General features: G+C 42.3%; 1 protein-coding gene across 4 annotated transcripts in view; it reads right to left on the reverse strand.

Moving 5' to 3' along the window:
* Nucleotides 1-16,457, reverse strand: part of evi5b (ecotropic viral integration site 5b) — a 226,825-nt gene that overhangs the window by 147,222 nt on the left and 63,146 nt on the right. For all 4 annotated transcript variants that reach the window (XM_034180724.1, XM_034180723.1, XM_034180722.1 and 1 more), the window contains exon 3: nucleotides 4,583-4,807. In XM_034180724.1, coding sequence (XP_034036615.1) covers nucleotides 4,583-4,807 — 225 coding nt within the window. The remainder of the gene's footprint in view (nucleotides 1-4,582; nucleotides 4,808-16,457) is intronic.

Below are 16,457 nucleotides of genomic sequence, written 5' to 3' on the forward strand. Positions count from 1 at the left end.
GAGCAGAAAAAAGGAAAGCTGCAGAAGCAAAATACAAAGAGAAACTGGAGGAGCCTGGACCATCTAATGTCTCACTACCTGACACTGTCTCCAGCCAGAGTGAAGAGAACACAGAAAGTCCAGATGAAGAATTTGTTATGCCAGTGCCACAAAAAGCCAGTAAAATTAAAGCTGTTGTAACACCAGGACTTGCAGCAGCATTGGATAGGACCAAAACAACAGACAGAAGTGCCACCTATATTCTGACTGAAACGGCAGCAAGTCTTGGTCATGATGCAAGCAACTTAAATATCATTATCATGTAAAGGATGTTCTCTTATGTTACACAGCTGTATAATTGGTTCTTGTGCTGATTCATACATTTTTGAATATTAAGTACTGCAAGGCATAAAGAATATTATTGTTTGGAGCTAGATCAAAATATATGTGGAAATATATAAAGCATAGACTTATTTAAATGTATCAATAATGAAACAGTATTTCATCAATAAAATGAAAATGCAATGTTTGATTGTTACAAAATCTTCGCTACCCCAGTATGTAGGTATTGTAGGAGCATGATACATGTACGAGAAGAACTGCATCTCACAATTCATGTTTTAGTGTTAACTATTTTATGGGATATGAAAAGATTTGATTTTCCAATGTATTGCCATAATTTCTGTCCTGACATATCAATATTAAACTGACAGAAATAATTTGGAAATATCTGGAAATGACCATACTATATGACAAAGTTATTGCCAGCAAAATCTTTAAGGGCTGTGTGCTACCAGTAAAAATTATTAGAGTTTTATGAAATTGTACATGATGTGTTTTTATGTTAGGTACAACAGATTTAGAGGGTGAGACTTGAAGTTTTTTGAAAAAAAAATTTTGACCATTTTTATGGACCACCCTAGTCACTGTACTGCATCACAGCGCAGCTCATCTGAACGATTATGACGAGATGTTAAATCTATAAGAAACATTATTTTGCAGGTACTCATAATGGCACGTTCACACCGGGCGCAATCAGACGCTACAAATGTGCGGGGGTCGCGTGGCGACGGACGCGCCTCCTTCGCCCGGTGTGTCGCTCTGCTTGGGTGGACTTTCGCTGCGAAAATTCGCTCCAATGCGTCATCAAATAGGAGGCGCTTCCATTCCGCTTGGCGTCAAGTCATCATGTCGGCCCTTGATCACACAAAGCGAGTTGTTGTGGAAAGCTCCCAATACAAAGAGTATCATTATTTGCTACAGGAGCTGCGTCTGGATGACGGCCGCTTTCAGTGGTCCTTCTGCCTCTGCGGGACCCAGTTTGAGGATCAACTGTCCCGTTCATGCGCGCACATGTAAACAATTAAAAAAAAAAAAAAAAAAAAACTCCGCTTCTTGCTGCAGCTCGCTCTTCCCCCCAAAAAACTGTCATAATTGTGTTTAGAAACCAGTCACCATTTGTTTTATTATACATCTGTGTAGATAATTAATAAAATATTCTCCAGAGACAATTCGCTCGCGTGCGCACGTAAAAGAAAAAAAAAATCAAATCAATTTTATTTATATAGCGCCACATCACAACAACAGTTGCCCCAAAGCGCTTTATATTGCAAGGCAAATGCCATACAATAATTACAGAAAAACCCCAATGGTCAAAACGACCCCCTATGAGCAAGCACTTGGCGACAGTGGGAAGGAAAAACTCCCTTTTAACAGGAAGAAACCTCCAGCAGAACCAGGCTCAGGCAGGGGCAGTCTTCTGCTGGGACTGGTTGGGGCTGAGGGGAGAGAATCAGGAAAAAGTCATGCTGTGGAAGACAGCAGAAATCAATCACTAATGATTAAATGCAGAGTGGTGCATAGAGAGCAAAAAGAGAAAGAAACACTCAGTGCATCATGGGAACCCCCAAGCAGTCTAAGTCTATAGCAGCATAACTAAGGGATGGTTCAGGGTCACCTGATCCAGCCCTAACTATAAGCTTTAGCAAAAAGGAAAGTTTTAAGCCTAATCTTAAAAGTAGAGAGGGTGTCTGTCTCCCTGATCCGAATTGGGAGCTGGTTCCACAGGAGAGGAGCCTGAAAGCTGAAGGCTCTGCCTCCCATTCTACTCTTACAAACCCTAGGAACTACAAGTAAGCCTGCAATCTGAGAGCGAAGCGCTCTATTGGGGTGATATGGTACTATGAGGTCCCTAAGATAAGATGGGACCTGATTATTCAAAACCTTATAAGTAAGAAGAAGAATTTTAAATTCTATTCTAGAATTAACAGGAAGCCAATGAAGAGAGGACAATATGGGTGAAATATGCTCTCTCCTTCTAGTCCCTGTCAGTACTCTAGCTGCAGCATTTTGAATTAACTGAAGGCTTTACAGGGAACTTTTAGGACAACCTGATAATAATGAATTACAATAGTCCAGCCTAGAGGAAATAAATGCATGAATTAGTTTTTCAGCATCACTCTGAGACAAGACCTTTCTAATTTTAGAGATATTGCGCAAATGTAAAAAAGCAGTCTTACATATTTGCTTAATATACGCATTGAAGGACATATCCTGATCAAAAATGACTCCAAGATTTCTCACAGTATTACTAGAGGTCAGGGTAATGCCATCCAGAGTAAGGATCTGGTTAGACACCATGTTTCTAAGATTTGTGGGGCCAAGTACAATAACTTCAGTTTTATCTGAGTTTAAAAGCAGGAAATTAGAGGTTATCCATGTCTTTATGTCTGTAAGACATTCCTGCAGTTTAACTAATTGGTGTGTGTCCTCTGGCTTCATGGATAGATAAAGCTGGGTATCATCTGCCTAACAATGAAAATTTAAGCAATGCTTTCTAATAATACTGCCTAAGGGAAGCATGTATAAAGTGAATAAAATTGGTCCTAGCACAGAACCTTGTGGAACTCCATAATTAACCTTAGTCTGTGAAGAAGATTCCCCATTTACATGAACAAATTGTAATCTATTAGATAAATATGATTCAAACCACCGCAGCGCAGTGCCTTTAATACCTATGGCATGCTCTAATCTCTGTAATAAAAATTTATGGTCAACAGTAACAAAAGCAGCACTGAGGTCTAACAGGACAAGCACAGAGATGAGTCCACTGTCTGAGGCCATAAGAAGATCATTTGTAACCTTCACTAATGCTGTTTCTGTACTATGATGAATTCTGAAACCTGACTGAAACTCTTCAAATAGACCATTCCTCTGCAGATGATCAGTTAGCTGTTTTACAACTACCCTTTCAAGAATTTTTGAGAGAAAAGGAAGTTTGGAGATTGGCCTATAATTAGCTAATAGCTGGGTCAAGTAATAGCTTTTTAAGTAATGGTTTAATTACTGCCACCTTAAAAGACTGTGGTACACAGCCAACTAATAAAGACAGATTGATCATATTTAAGATCGAAGCATTAATTAATGGTAGGGCTTCCTTGATTAGCCTGGTAGGAATGGGGTCTAATAGACATGTTGATGGTTTGGAGGAAGTGACTAATGAAAATAACTCAGACAGAACAATCGGAGAGAAAGAGTCTAACCAAATACTAAATTAGTGAGACGCCATTTCCTCTGCAACTTACGGGTTATCTGCTTTAAGCTGCGAGTTTGTGAGTTATATAATAAGAAAAAAAGAAAGAAACTCCGCTCCCCCTCCTGCAGGGCTGCTCCTCGCTCTTTCCCCAAAAAAACTCTGTCATAATTGTGTTTAGAAACCAGTCACCATTTGCTTTATTATACATCTGTGTAGTTAATAACTAAAATAATCTCTACAGATGATTCGCTCGCGCGCGCACATAACATAAGAAGAAAAAGAAACTCCTCTCCTGCTGCTGTGGTGCTGCTGCTCGCTCCAAAAACTGTCATAATTGTGAAATAAAGGACAAAAGAGACATAAGTCCTGCTCACAGGCTGCTACCAGAGACAGGACATGTTCACATCTTCAGTCAGACTCCAGACATCTCCACGTCACTACATATTCAGTCCCTGATTGGTCATCGCAGCGCGAAGAGACGAAAAAGTTCAGATTTTTCAACTTGGGATGGAGGGCAACGCGACGTGATGCGACGCAATATCGTGCTACAAACGCACCAATCGCTCAAAATTGCTTCACTTACATCACTTCACACGCGCCCATCGTGTCGCGCTGCGTGACTTGGTGCCAAAACGCGTCGTTCCATAAGGATTACATGGCAACCTGTGGCTGCAGTTGCTCGTGTCGCGCCCTGTGTGAACGTGGCATAAGGAGGAATGAAAATGCAACTGATTTACTGTTTTGTTTCAAGACATTACAAAATAAATATTACAAATAACTACCTTTGAGATGATTCCGAATGCGTTCTCCATGTCATGAAGCGCACAAGAACAGCTACAGCTGTAGAAAATTCCTCTGTGATTCAAGAGTGATTAGACATGGTTTCATCAGCCAAGTTCTGACAGCAAATGATTAATCTGCTATGAAATAATTATTGTATATCACACAGCGTCCAGCAGCACAAAGCGCGGCATCCAGTGGCACAAAGTAGGTCGCATTGGCATGACGAATTGGGTGGCAGTGTGGGGGTTAAATGCGTGCATGTGTCAAGGTGTCTTAATGTCTCACCTTCATGACGTTGAAGAGTACTTCTTGCCCCAAACTGTCTTTCTCCTTAAAGAATTCGTGTTCAGGATACGTGCGGGCGATGTCTCTCCGAATCAGCTTCTCGCAGGGTGATGTCATCTTCAGAAGTTCTGAGTACTGATCTTTGACAGGCATATTCTGAGCATTGCACAACAGCTGCCAGACGATTGCTCGAAAGTGATGAGGAATCCCTTTTTTGACAAGATCCTGTGGAAAAATTGAAACAAAAGGCAACTTTTTCACATGCTTTTATACATTCTTCATTGGTTTCAATAAAATACATGAATGAAGCTTTTGTGGATATTCAGTGACTGTTTTCTGTGTGATGGCTGTAAGAATGAAGACAGACCTCTTATGGGTAGAGGAGCAGACATTACTAATTAAACAGCCACCTTCAAGTTCAGTTGTAGCTTAATATTACAGCACAGTGCAGATTTCATAGGGAAAATTTTAGTCAGAAGAGTCACATGAAAGAGAAATCCAGCGACTTAATTCTTCCTAAATTGTTATTGATACACTTCCATTTAATCTGTACAGATTAAATGTACTGTATTAGAGATCCTTATCTTTTTCAAAACTGAAATTACTTTATATGACCTCCACTAAGGGAGTTTTTAAATTCACTGTTCATGTGGTAATTTAACTAAGCAGCTATTTCCTTTTCAAATATTTTAATATTGGACATGTTTTCATTCAGGACCATGGACAAAGAGTCCTTACTACCATTGTTCTTTAAGGTCTTTTTCAAAAACAGAAAGCAAAGTGTTATTTGTCTCCCTTTCTTAGCTGATCTGAAGAATGACCTGATACATGACTAACTACAGACATTCTTCACAAAATGCCCCACATGCAGTACTATTTTCCATGTAAAGTGCAGTAATATGTACATGTGTGGGGTAGGTATTTGTGTTTGATGTAAACTGTGATACACAGTGGAAAAATTGGAGATTGATATATTTATTTAGAGCATGTGGCCAACAGTGACCATAAAAAGTTGGTAGCCTTCAAACAAATGCAACTATTGGTAATTTTTTAAAAGTAGGTCAAGGTCACCGGCCTTCAAACCCATGTGAAATACTCCTCCAAGGCACGTACCAACCAAATATGAAGTTTTTACAAGCAATAGGTGTCGAGGTACATTACGGAGAACAAATTTCAGGCGAAGGATTTGACCGTTGTGACCACTGGTGACTTTGAAAAGTAGGTCAAGGCCACCGACTTTGGAACCCATGCGAAGTACTCCTCCAAGGCATGTACCCATCAAATATGAAGTTTCTGTGAGCAATAGGTGCTGAGCTACGTTGCGGCAAAGGATTTGGCAGTTGTGACCACTGGTGACCTTGAAAAGTAGATCAAGGTCACCAAACCCATGCCTTCAAACCCATGCGAAGTACTCCTCCAAAGCATGTACCCACCAAATATGAAGTTTTTGCAAGCAATGGGTGCCGAGCAATGTTGTGGCGAAGGATTTGACAGTTGTGACCGCTGGTGACCTTGAAAAGTAGGTCAAGGTCACCGGCCTTCGAACCCATGCAAAGTACTCCTGCAAGGCAAATACCTACCAAATATGATGTTTTTGCGAGCAATAGGTGCCGAGCTACGTTGCGGCGAACAAATTGCGACCGGACAGACAGACGGAAGGACAGACAACCGGATGCTATATGCCCCGCCTCACGGCGCAAGCATCGTGCGGGGCATACAAACCTTGATCTGATCTGAAATGTGGATTTTCTGAACAAAGGCTGAACTACAATAACAAATAAATTAAAAAGCAAAAATTATGTCTGTGTAAAAAGACATTTGGAACAACTGTCCCAAAACTATTGACTTAAGCTGTACTCTAGCGAACCACGAAACATTGCGCCGACGGGCAGGCGTGCACGAGGCCGATGCGATGGTTCATGCACACGGGAACACACTGCCAGCAGCTGCACGATGAGTAACCACATCGTACAGCTGCTGTGAAGAAATAATAAATAAAAAATGACAAAATACATGCTGCAACAGTTTCACAGCAGCTTTTCACAACAGCTTCGCAATGTAGTTACAAAAATGAAAATAAAAATTACATGGCACCCACGGGATTGAACCCGCACCTTCCAAAAGCTCTGACTGCTAGTCAGAAACTTTACCACTGAGCTGCAGTCGCAGTCCTGTGAAAGTTGCAGGAACCTGCCCGATATGAGGAAGGAGATGGATGTATTTAAAATGAAATAAACCCACACACCATATAAAAACACCGTATTTATCAAGCGGGCAATACAAATATGATCTATCTGTTCCTCTGTAGATGAACCATGGTCACAGACATACAGTTATGAAGGGGCCATTAAATAACCCTGGTTAAATAAAAAGAAAAAAACGCCACAAGATTCAAACCCACACGCGAAACACACGCACATGTGTTGTGGGGGAGCCGACTCTCTGGCACGCCACACGTACACACTGCAATTTCACAGTAGTGGGGCACTTAGACAAATTTCACATCCAGCTCAACAGTGATTGTTTGCAGACTGTTATTGTGATGATGGTACAAATGGCCACGCATTTTCTAAGTGCCATGCGAGCGGTGTTAGATGTTCGTGTGTGTCACCTGGAATTTGGCCAACACCTGCTGAGAGGGTTCGATGGGCTTGCACAGCGCACACTCTGCCTTTCAGCCGCTGGTGTGCGCAAGTAGTTGTAGTAACAGGTGTACGAGGCATTGGAGGCAGCTACAAAATGACACGTTTTGCACACAATTCTGCTTCATGCGCACTTTCTGTGCAAATTGACCAAATTTACACTGTGTGTGAAGGGGCCCTAAGCTTGGTGCTGGCATATTTATGGTATACAATATATGACTGAAATCATAAACAGCAGAAACGTTTAACGTGCAGAAAGCGTTGTTATTGGTGGCTGCAAATTTACAAGTGCTGCTACAATGACTGCAATGTGGTCTGTCAGATCACACATGTCTACTGATTGAATTGATTAATTACTAAGTCACATCCGAAGATCACAACACCTACAAAATGTTGGAGTAGGCGAACGATGCTTTGTTTGTCCCCAAACGATCCCAGCATACGCCGCGCCAAGCCCAACATGGTGGCATCTGTGAAACGGTCTATGTGGGACGTATGAATCATACGCTGGCCTGCATCAGAAATATTGTGCATACCACAATTTTTTGAAATACTCAATATTACGACATATCAGCATGCTTCACATACGCCTACATATGCCAGCATTTTTAATACGGTCAGCATATGCTGGCTAAATTGTAAATAAGATGTGACAGGGGTGTTATCTACTAGAAATCAATGCCATATTTGGGCTTTCAATTACATGACATTTCAGATGTTATATCTGCTTTGTTCAGGAGGTGGATTTGTAGGACAAGCTCCAACTCAACTGCTGTCTACAGTAAGGATGGACTAAATCAAGAACTATAATGGTGTAAAAAAACAACAAAAAAAAAACAACCTTCAAATGCTATTTAACACTACAGAGTAAGTACATATAGAACAGTGCATAACTGAGAAAATTGGAGATTTAGTCCAATTCTATTATTTTGTACTTCCATGTAACTTGACCTATGTCATCCAGGATGAATGCATGAAAGGAATTATGATCTGAAAAGTATTCTGATATAAATAATGCTGGATGAGAGACACACGCACATGGGTGTTCTGGATCTCGTCTTTCAGGAAATGTTTGAAAATCAGACGTTTATCATATACCTGGAACAACACCAACTAACTCCTGTCTTATGTAATCTTTCACCCTCACAGAAGAACTTTGTTTTTGCCATCTCTGCCTACAGTCAGCTGACATGTCACAAAATCTTTCCCAACAGAGACATAAAAAATCCAACTCATTCGTGATAGCAGATTGTTCCTTCTGAGCGCAGTTTTTAAATCGCTGTATGGCTTTAGTTACTTATTTTTGTCATAAAAACAAATCCCATGAGGACCCTTTTTTCTTCTTAAGAAAGCACTGAGATGAGGCACGAGAATGAGGTGTTTCTCTGCACCCTCTCAGCACCTTTCTACCAGGAGAGAGAGAGAAAAAAGAAATGCAATAGGGATACAAGGACTATATGAAGAATTGACCATATGAAGATATTTGCTGACAAGGAAGAAAAAGATGCACGTTTTAGGCAAGAGAAAAATCAAGTTCCTGTGTAAACTAAGGGGAACAAAAATGCCACTTTTAAGAATGCATCACCAGTCATGATTAACATTCCGGGTAACTTGTAGCTCTCTGGTTAGTGTTGCTGCTGAAATTACAAAATGACACATGCAAACATGCTCACTGTCCTAGGCTATGCTTCCCCATTCACACGTTCAATGACAGAAAAAGCAGAAGTACACCCCACAAATCCACTCGCATGTGTGGCTTCACAACAACTGAACTGTGCCATTAATGCTACGTTAACACTTCAATGTGGATCTACAGTAAAACAATAACGTAAAAATAACCAACTGTTTAACTGAATAATTCTGTCTGTGTGACGGACAGCCCTAAAGCTTGGAGTCAAACACCGTGACCTAATTTTTTTTCATCATAACACTGTAGATAGTGTTCACTCAGGAGGTCCATCATAAACTCAAGAAGGGCTGGCAGTATTCTGCAGCATTTCATTCTATACTGCAAATATTATGGAGAAATTATTACAGATCATGTTAGCCAGGAATGCAGACCAATTGGTAATGTCCATTTGTCCATACTCTAAGCTCTGAATGAACAGACCGCTAACCTTGATCTTCAGGAAATAACCCTGCCTTGTATATATATATATATATATATATATATATATATATATATATATATATATATATATATATATATATATATATATATATATATATACATATATACGAGGTCTATTAGAAAAGTATCCTACCTTTTTATTTTTTTTAAAAACTATATGGATTTGAATGATGTGCGATTACACCAATCATGCTTGAACCCTCGTGCGCATGCGTGAGTTTTTTCACGCGTGTCGGTGACGTCATTTCCCTGTGGGCAGGCCTTGAGTGAGATGTGGTCCCGCCCTCTCGGCTGAATTCCTTTGTTTCACACGCTGCTCTAGACGGCGGGCGTTGCTTTATCAAAATTTTTTCTGGACCTGTGAGGAATATCCGAGTGGACACTATTCGAGAAATTAAGCTGGTTTTCGGTGAAAACTTTAACGGCTGATGAGAGATTATGGGGTGTTTCTGTCGGTGTAAGGACTTCCCATGGAGCGGGACGTCGCGCAGCGCTTCCAGGCGCCGTCGTCGGCCTGTTTCGACCTGAAAACATCCTAATTTAAGGCTTAATTCACCCAGGACGTCGTGAGAGAACAGAGAAGATTCAGAAGAGGCCGGCATGAGGACTTTATCCGGACATTCCACTGTTTAAGGACATTTTGTAATGAAAGACGTGCGCGCAAATTTGCCGAGTCGTTTCCGTGACGACTCAGCAAATCTGTGTGCGCCGCGACAGGAAAAACACCTCCGTGTTGAAAACCATTTGTAAAATTCAGGCGGCTTTTGATGGCTTTCAACAAGTGAGTAACTGAGAATAAACTCCTCATGCGGACTTCTTCTGAAAGTTCTCTGTTCTCTGACGACTTACTGGGTCAACAGAGCCTGAAATGTGGAAGTTTTCAACTTGAAATGGCGCGACGCTGCCGCCTCGAAGCGCAGATCGCCGTCAGGCACCGTGGGCCGTCCTTACGGCGACACTACCAGACCAAAATCTCTCATCAGCTGTTAAAATTTTTACTGAAAACCAGCTGAATTTATCGAATGGTGTCCACACAGTTGTGCCTTACAGTTTTGAAAAAATTTTGATCAAACAAAGCAGCAGTCTCTGAGCCATTCCTAAACAATGAAAAATCGACGAGAGGGTGGGCGACTCCTCACTCAAAGACTGCCCACAGGCGAATGACGTAACCGACAGGCGTGAAAAAAACTCTTGCATGCCCACGAGGGTTCAAGCATGTCTGATGTAATCACACATGATTCAAATCCATATGGTTTTTGAAAAAAATAATAAGGTCGGATACTTTTCTACTATACCTCATATATATATATATATATATATATATATACACACACACACACACACACACACACTGGGTAGAGTTTATAGGCAGGCGACATTATTCAAGGCTGGCAATAAATTGTGCAAAGTTTCTATCATGAGTTAGAAAGACACGAGCCACAATCAGCGACACACACACACACACACACACACACACACACACACACACACACACACACACACACACACACACACACACACACACACACACACACACACACACACACACACACGGGCAGTGTTGCCACAGTTACTTTGAAAAAGTAATCCAATTACTGATTACTCCTTGAAAAAGTAACTTAGTTACTTTCCTGATTACTCAATTGTAAAAGTAACTAAGTTAGATTACTAGTTACTTTTTTAGTTACTTTCACCAGCTGCCGACAACAACCCACGTCAACATGACAATGATACCTGTTTTGCCAAAACTCACTTTATAGTCACCCTTTCTTGACTTCAATGAAAATAAATACTTGTTTTATAAAAAAGTAAAATAAAGACCTCTCTCTTGACCTCATATTTAACTGTTGACAGCACTGTAACAGTAAAACTTGCAATTTCGAACCTACATTGTTTATAAATGTAACTATTAAATTCTAACATTTTTCGAACATTTAAATTCTCTCTAAACATTTTACTTGTCGAAATTATTATTATTTTAAGCAATATTAGTAGTTGTAATAAAAAACGGCTTCAAAACTGGACCTTTAATCTAGGGGTGTTGTGGGGGAGGGGGCACATCCTTGCCCCACGCCCCCATTCCATCTGGATTCGCCCCTGCTTTGGCGTTTGAGCACAAAGAATGGATAACAATTTATGCAGGAAAACAGGACCAGATTTACAGGTAAGAAAGTTTTATTGCGTTTTCACATCATGTGGTCCTCAGAAAGAGAGTTTAGGTGCATTTGAGTGGAAAATAGTGTTAGTTGTTGACGCGTCGCGGAGGATCAGCTATTTTTAACGAGACGATACGGAGCGGCTCAGCTCAGAATTCTAAATAAAGGAGGGAAAAAAGCATAAAAATGTCTTTGTAAAGCTCAGTGCAGGTGTGCTGATCACCGCGCTTTAAGACGTGAGGACGAGCTGCTACAGAAAACCATGGATGAAAAGCTCACAGCTCTGCTTAAAGCGATTGGAGCAGCGCTGAATCACATTTTTCCAGAAACTGTGAGAGACAGCCAGGTGGAAACCATTCGGAAGATTCAGATGGCTTTCGGTGAGGATACTCTGGGCGTCACAGAGATTAAGGAGCATTACAACCGGATTAAAGACGGCCCACAGCCGCGGAGGGCGCGCCGCGCTCTGAGCGGCCATCGACAGGCTGAAACAACCAGATCATTTCCAAAGTGAAGGCTGTGTTGATCCAGGACGTCGTCCGACTACCAGAGAAATTGCAGAAGAGTTGGACATCAGCACTTTTGCGGCACATGATTCAAATCCATATAGTTTTTTTAAAAAATAAAAAGGTCGGATAGTTTTCTAACAGACCTCGTATAGCAGAGAGTGAGCAGAGACTCAGGCTTCAAGCTACAGCCACCTACCAGCGGGCCCAGGATTCAAGCTACAGCCACCTACCGACGGGCCCAGGCTTCAAGCTACAGCCCCCTACCGGCGGGCCCAGGCTTCAAGCTACAGCCACCTACCAGCGGGCCCAGGATTCAAGCTACAGCCACCTACCGACGGGCCCAGGCTTCAAACTACAGCCCCCTACCGGCGGGCCCAGACTTCAAGATACAGCCCCCTACCAGCGAGCCCAGGCTTCAAGCTACAGCCCCCTACCAGCGGGCCCAGGCTTCAAGCTACAGCCCCCTACCAGCGGGCCCAGGCTTCAAGCTACAGCCCCCTACCAGCGGGCCCAGGCTTCAAGCTACAGCCCCCTACCAGCGGGCCCAGGCTTCAAGCTACAGCCACCTCGGCCACCTGGTCTTGTTAGGAGAGACGGCATCCATCTCACATCACAAGCAGCCCCAAAGCAATGGAGAGACGGAACGTGCGGTACAAACTGTGAAAAACCTTCTGAAAAAAGCCACAGATCCATACCTAGCTCTTCTCGCCTACAGGGCCACACCTCTGCATAATGGATTCAGCCCTGCAGAATTCCTAATGGGACGACATCTGAGGACGACACTGTCAACCCTTCCATCGCAGTTGGATCCTACGCTGCCGGACAGTGCGATGCTCGCTCAAAAGGAAAGGGAGAAGAGGATGGTGGACATTGCTAACTAAAACAGGTGTCATCGTGCATGAGAAATTTGATTTGTCTTTGGATCAGAAACCTCAAATGCCTACCGAACATCCTGTTACACCTGTGAACACTGATGTGGTAAAAACCAGATCTGGAAGAGTAATAGTCAAACCTAAAAAGCTAGACTTGTAACTCCAAAGATCTCCTAACGGAAATGCTCTGTGTAATAAATAAGAAAATGTTTGATTATTAGAAAGCACAAGTTTTACTGCTGTGAAGAGAAAAAAAAGTTAAAAAAAACTATGAGAGAGAAAAAAATGCACATTGTTTTGGTGCATACGGTACAAGGTCTGTTAGAAAAGAAACAAACCTTTTAATTTTTTTCAAAAAGGGTAAGCAGCTAGACTGCAAGCAGGCCTCTACTCATGGTTGGCTCTTACTGCGGTATTGTATCACTTCCTGTTCCGGAGCACAGCGGTGTTTTGCTGTATCTGTTAGCTGTTTAATCTGCGTAGTTTGATTGATCTAGATAACTAGATAATGATTTGTTTCACAGTGTAATCTTCACGGGCCTTAACTAAAGCACTCGCTCTGCTGAATCACCTCTAAATTATTTACACATTATTCACTTTGTGTGTTTTTAGGAATCTGCTAGCTCTTAGCCGGTTTAGCATGGCGGCTTCTCCTGTCTCTCCCGCACTTTTCTGCTCTGGGTGTGAAATGTTTAGTTATTCCTCGTCTTCCTTTAGCAGTAATGGTACTTGTAATAAGTGTAGCTTATTCATAGCTTTGGACCAAGGTAGCTTAGCCGCCGTTAGTTCCCCTCCAGCAGATCCTTTATATTGTATGGCCTTGCCTTACAATATAAAGCGCCTTGGGGCAACTGTTTGTTGTGATTTGGCGCTATATAAATAAAACTGATTGATTGATTGATCCTGAGCAGCCGGGAAAGCAGGCCGACTGGGTGACTGTGAGGAGGAAGCGTAGTTCTAAACAGAAGCCCTGTGTACACCGCCAACCCATTCACATTTCTGACCGTTTTTCCCCACTCGGCGACACACCCGCCGAGGAACAAAGTCTGGTTATTGGCGACTCTGGTTTGAGAAATGTGAAGTTAGTGACACCAGCAACCATAGTCAAATGTCTTCCGGGGGCCAGAGCAGGCGACACTGAAGGAAATTTGAAACTGCTGGCTAAAGCTAAGCGTAAATTTGGTAAGACTGTAATTCACGTCGGCAGTAATGACACCCACTTACGCCAATAGGAGGTCACTAAAATTAACATTGAATCAGTGTGTAACTTTGCAAAAACAATGTCGGACTCTGCAGTTTTCTCTGGGCCCCTCCCCAATCGGACCGGGAGTGACATGTTTAGCCGCATGTTCTACTTGAATTGCTGGCTGTCTGAGTGGTGTCCAAAAAATGAGGTGGGCTTCATAGATAATTGGCAAAGCTTCTGGCGAAAATCTGGTCTTGTTAGGAGAGACGGCATCCATCCCACTTTGGATGGAGCAGCTCTCATTTCTAGAAATCTTGTTGTGTGGGCCGCTATAGAGGAGGTACTGCTGGCCCACCACCACCAGAGGGCGCCCTGCCTGGAGTGCGGGCTCCAGGCACCAGAGGGCGCTGCCGCCTGACAGGAGCAGCCAAGGTGACAGCTGTCACCTATCAACTGAGACAGCTGTCATCCATCAGCGGAGGGGTATATCAGCTGGATGGCATCTCCACCTCATTGCCGAGATATCGCTCAATCAAAGAGGTAACGAACTCAGCCAGTTGTTTCATTCAGAGACGTAATACTTTGTAGCTTGTGCTTAGGACACTGAAGACCATATTGGACGTGTTTGGATAAGTACACATATTCCTACACTTCAGTGTTGTTTTGTGATTAGAGGTGGAGGTGGTATTTCCACCTTACGTGTTGCTGGGTGCAGCCGCGCCCACACCTGACTGTTTCTGTTCCTCGCCAGCAGTACCGGATCCGACGAGCGGAGGCAGTGGCCACCTGGGAGTTCGGGACTTGGCGGCTCCAGTATTCCCGGGGTTCGGTGGCAGAGGAAATCGGGTTGGTTCCGGTTCGACTTGGACAGAGGTCTCCTATCGTCGAGCCTGCCCACACGACACCGCTGTAATTGGACTCAATTTCGAGATTGTAGTCTGTTGTGTTTGTTGTGCCTGTTTCACAACAGTAAAAGCAGTGTTATTTGACTCCTCCATTGTCCGTTCATTTGCGCCCCCTGTTGTGGGTCCGTGTTCCTACACTTTCACAACAAATCTGGCCAATTTTATTAAATCCTCCAAACCGTGACTACCCAGGGTTGGGACCAGCAAGCAGAGTTGTAGTCTTACACACCTCTCTGCAGCTTCTTTCCCCCTGCCATCCCCTCATTACCCCATCCCTGTAGAGACGGTGCCTGCTCCCAGACCACCAATAACCAGGAAAAATCTATTTAAGCGTAAAAATTCAAAAAGAAAAAATAATATAGCACCTTCAACTGCACAACAGACTAAAACAGTTAAATGTGGTCTATTAAACATTAGGTCTCTCTCTTCTAAGTCCCTGTTAGTAAATTATATAATAATTGATCAACATATTGATTTATTCTGCCTTACAGAAACCTGGTTACAGCAGGATGAATATGTTAGTTTAAATAAGTCAACACCCCCAAGTCACACTAACTGTCAAAATGCTCGTAGCACGGGCCGAGGCGGAGGATTAGCAGCAATCTTCCACTCCAGCTTATTAATTAATCAAAAACCCAGACAGAGCTTTAATTCATTTGAAAGCTTGACTCTTAGTCTTCCATCCAAATTGGAAGTCCCAAAAACCAGTTTTATTTGTTGTTATCTATCGTCCACATGGTCGTTACTGTGAGTTTCTCTGTGAATTTTCGGACCTTTTGTCTGACTTAGCTGCTTAGCTCAGATAAGATAATTATAGTGGGCGATTTTAACATCCACACAGATGCTGAGAATGACAGTCTCAACACTGCATTTAATCTATTGTTAGACTCGATTGGCTTTGCTCAAAATGTAAATGAGTCCACCCACCACTTTAATCATACCTTAGATCTTGTTCTGACTTATGGTATGGAAATTGAAGACTTAACAGTATTCCCTGAAAATCCCCTTCTGTCTGATCATTTCTTAACATTTACATTTACTCTGATGGACTACCCAGCAGTGGGGAATAAGTTTCATTACAGTAGAAGTCTTTCAGAAAGTGCTGTAACTAGGTTTAAGGATATGATTCCTTCTTTATGTTCTCCAATGCCATATACACCAACACAAGGCAGAGTGACTTCATGACTTCATGACTTCATGACTTTCTTTGTTAATAAAATTTTAACTATTAGAGAAAAAATTACTCATAACCATCCCAAAGACATGTCGTTATCTTTGGCTGCTTTCAGTGATGCCGGTATTTGGTTAGACTCTTTCTCTCCGATTGTTCTGTCCGAGTTATCTTCATTAGTTACTTCCTCCAAACCAGCAACATGTCTATTAGACCCCATTCCTACCAGGCTGCTCAAGGAAGCCCTACCATTATTTAATGCTTCGATCTTAAATATGATCAATCTATCTTTATTAGTTGGCT

This window comes from Thalassophryne amazonica, chromosome 10 (assembly GCF_902500255.1).
Source record: "Thalassophryne amazonica chromosome 10, fThaAma1.1, whole genome shotgun sequence".
NCBI classification, from domain to species: Eukaryota; Metazoa; Chordata; class Actinopteri; order Batrachoidiformes; family Batrachoididae; genus Thalassophryne; species Thalassophryne amazonica.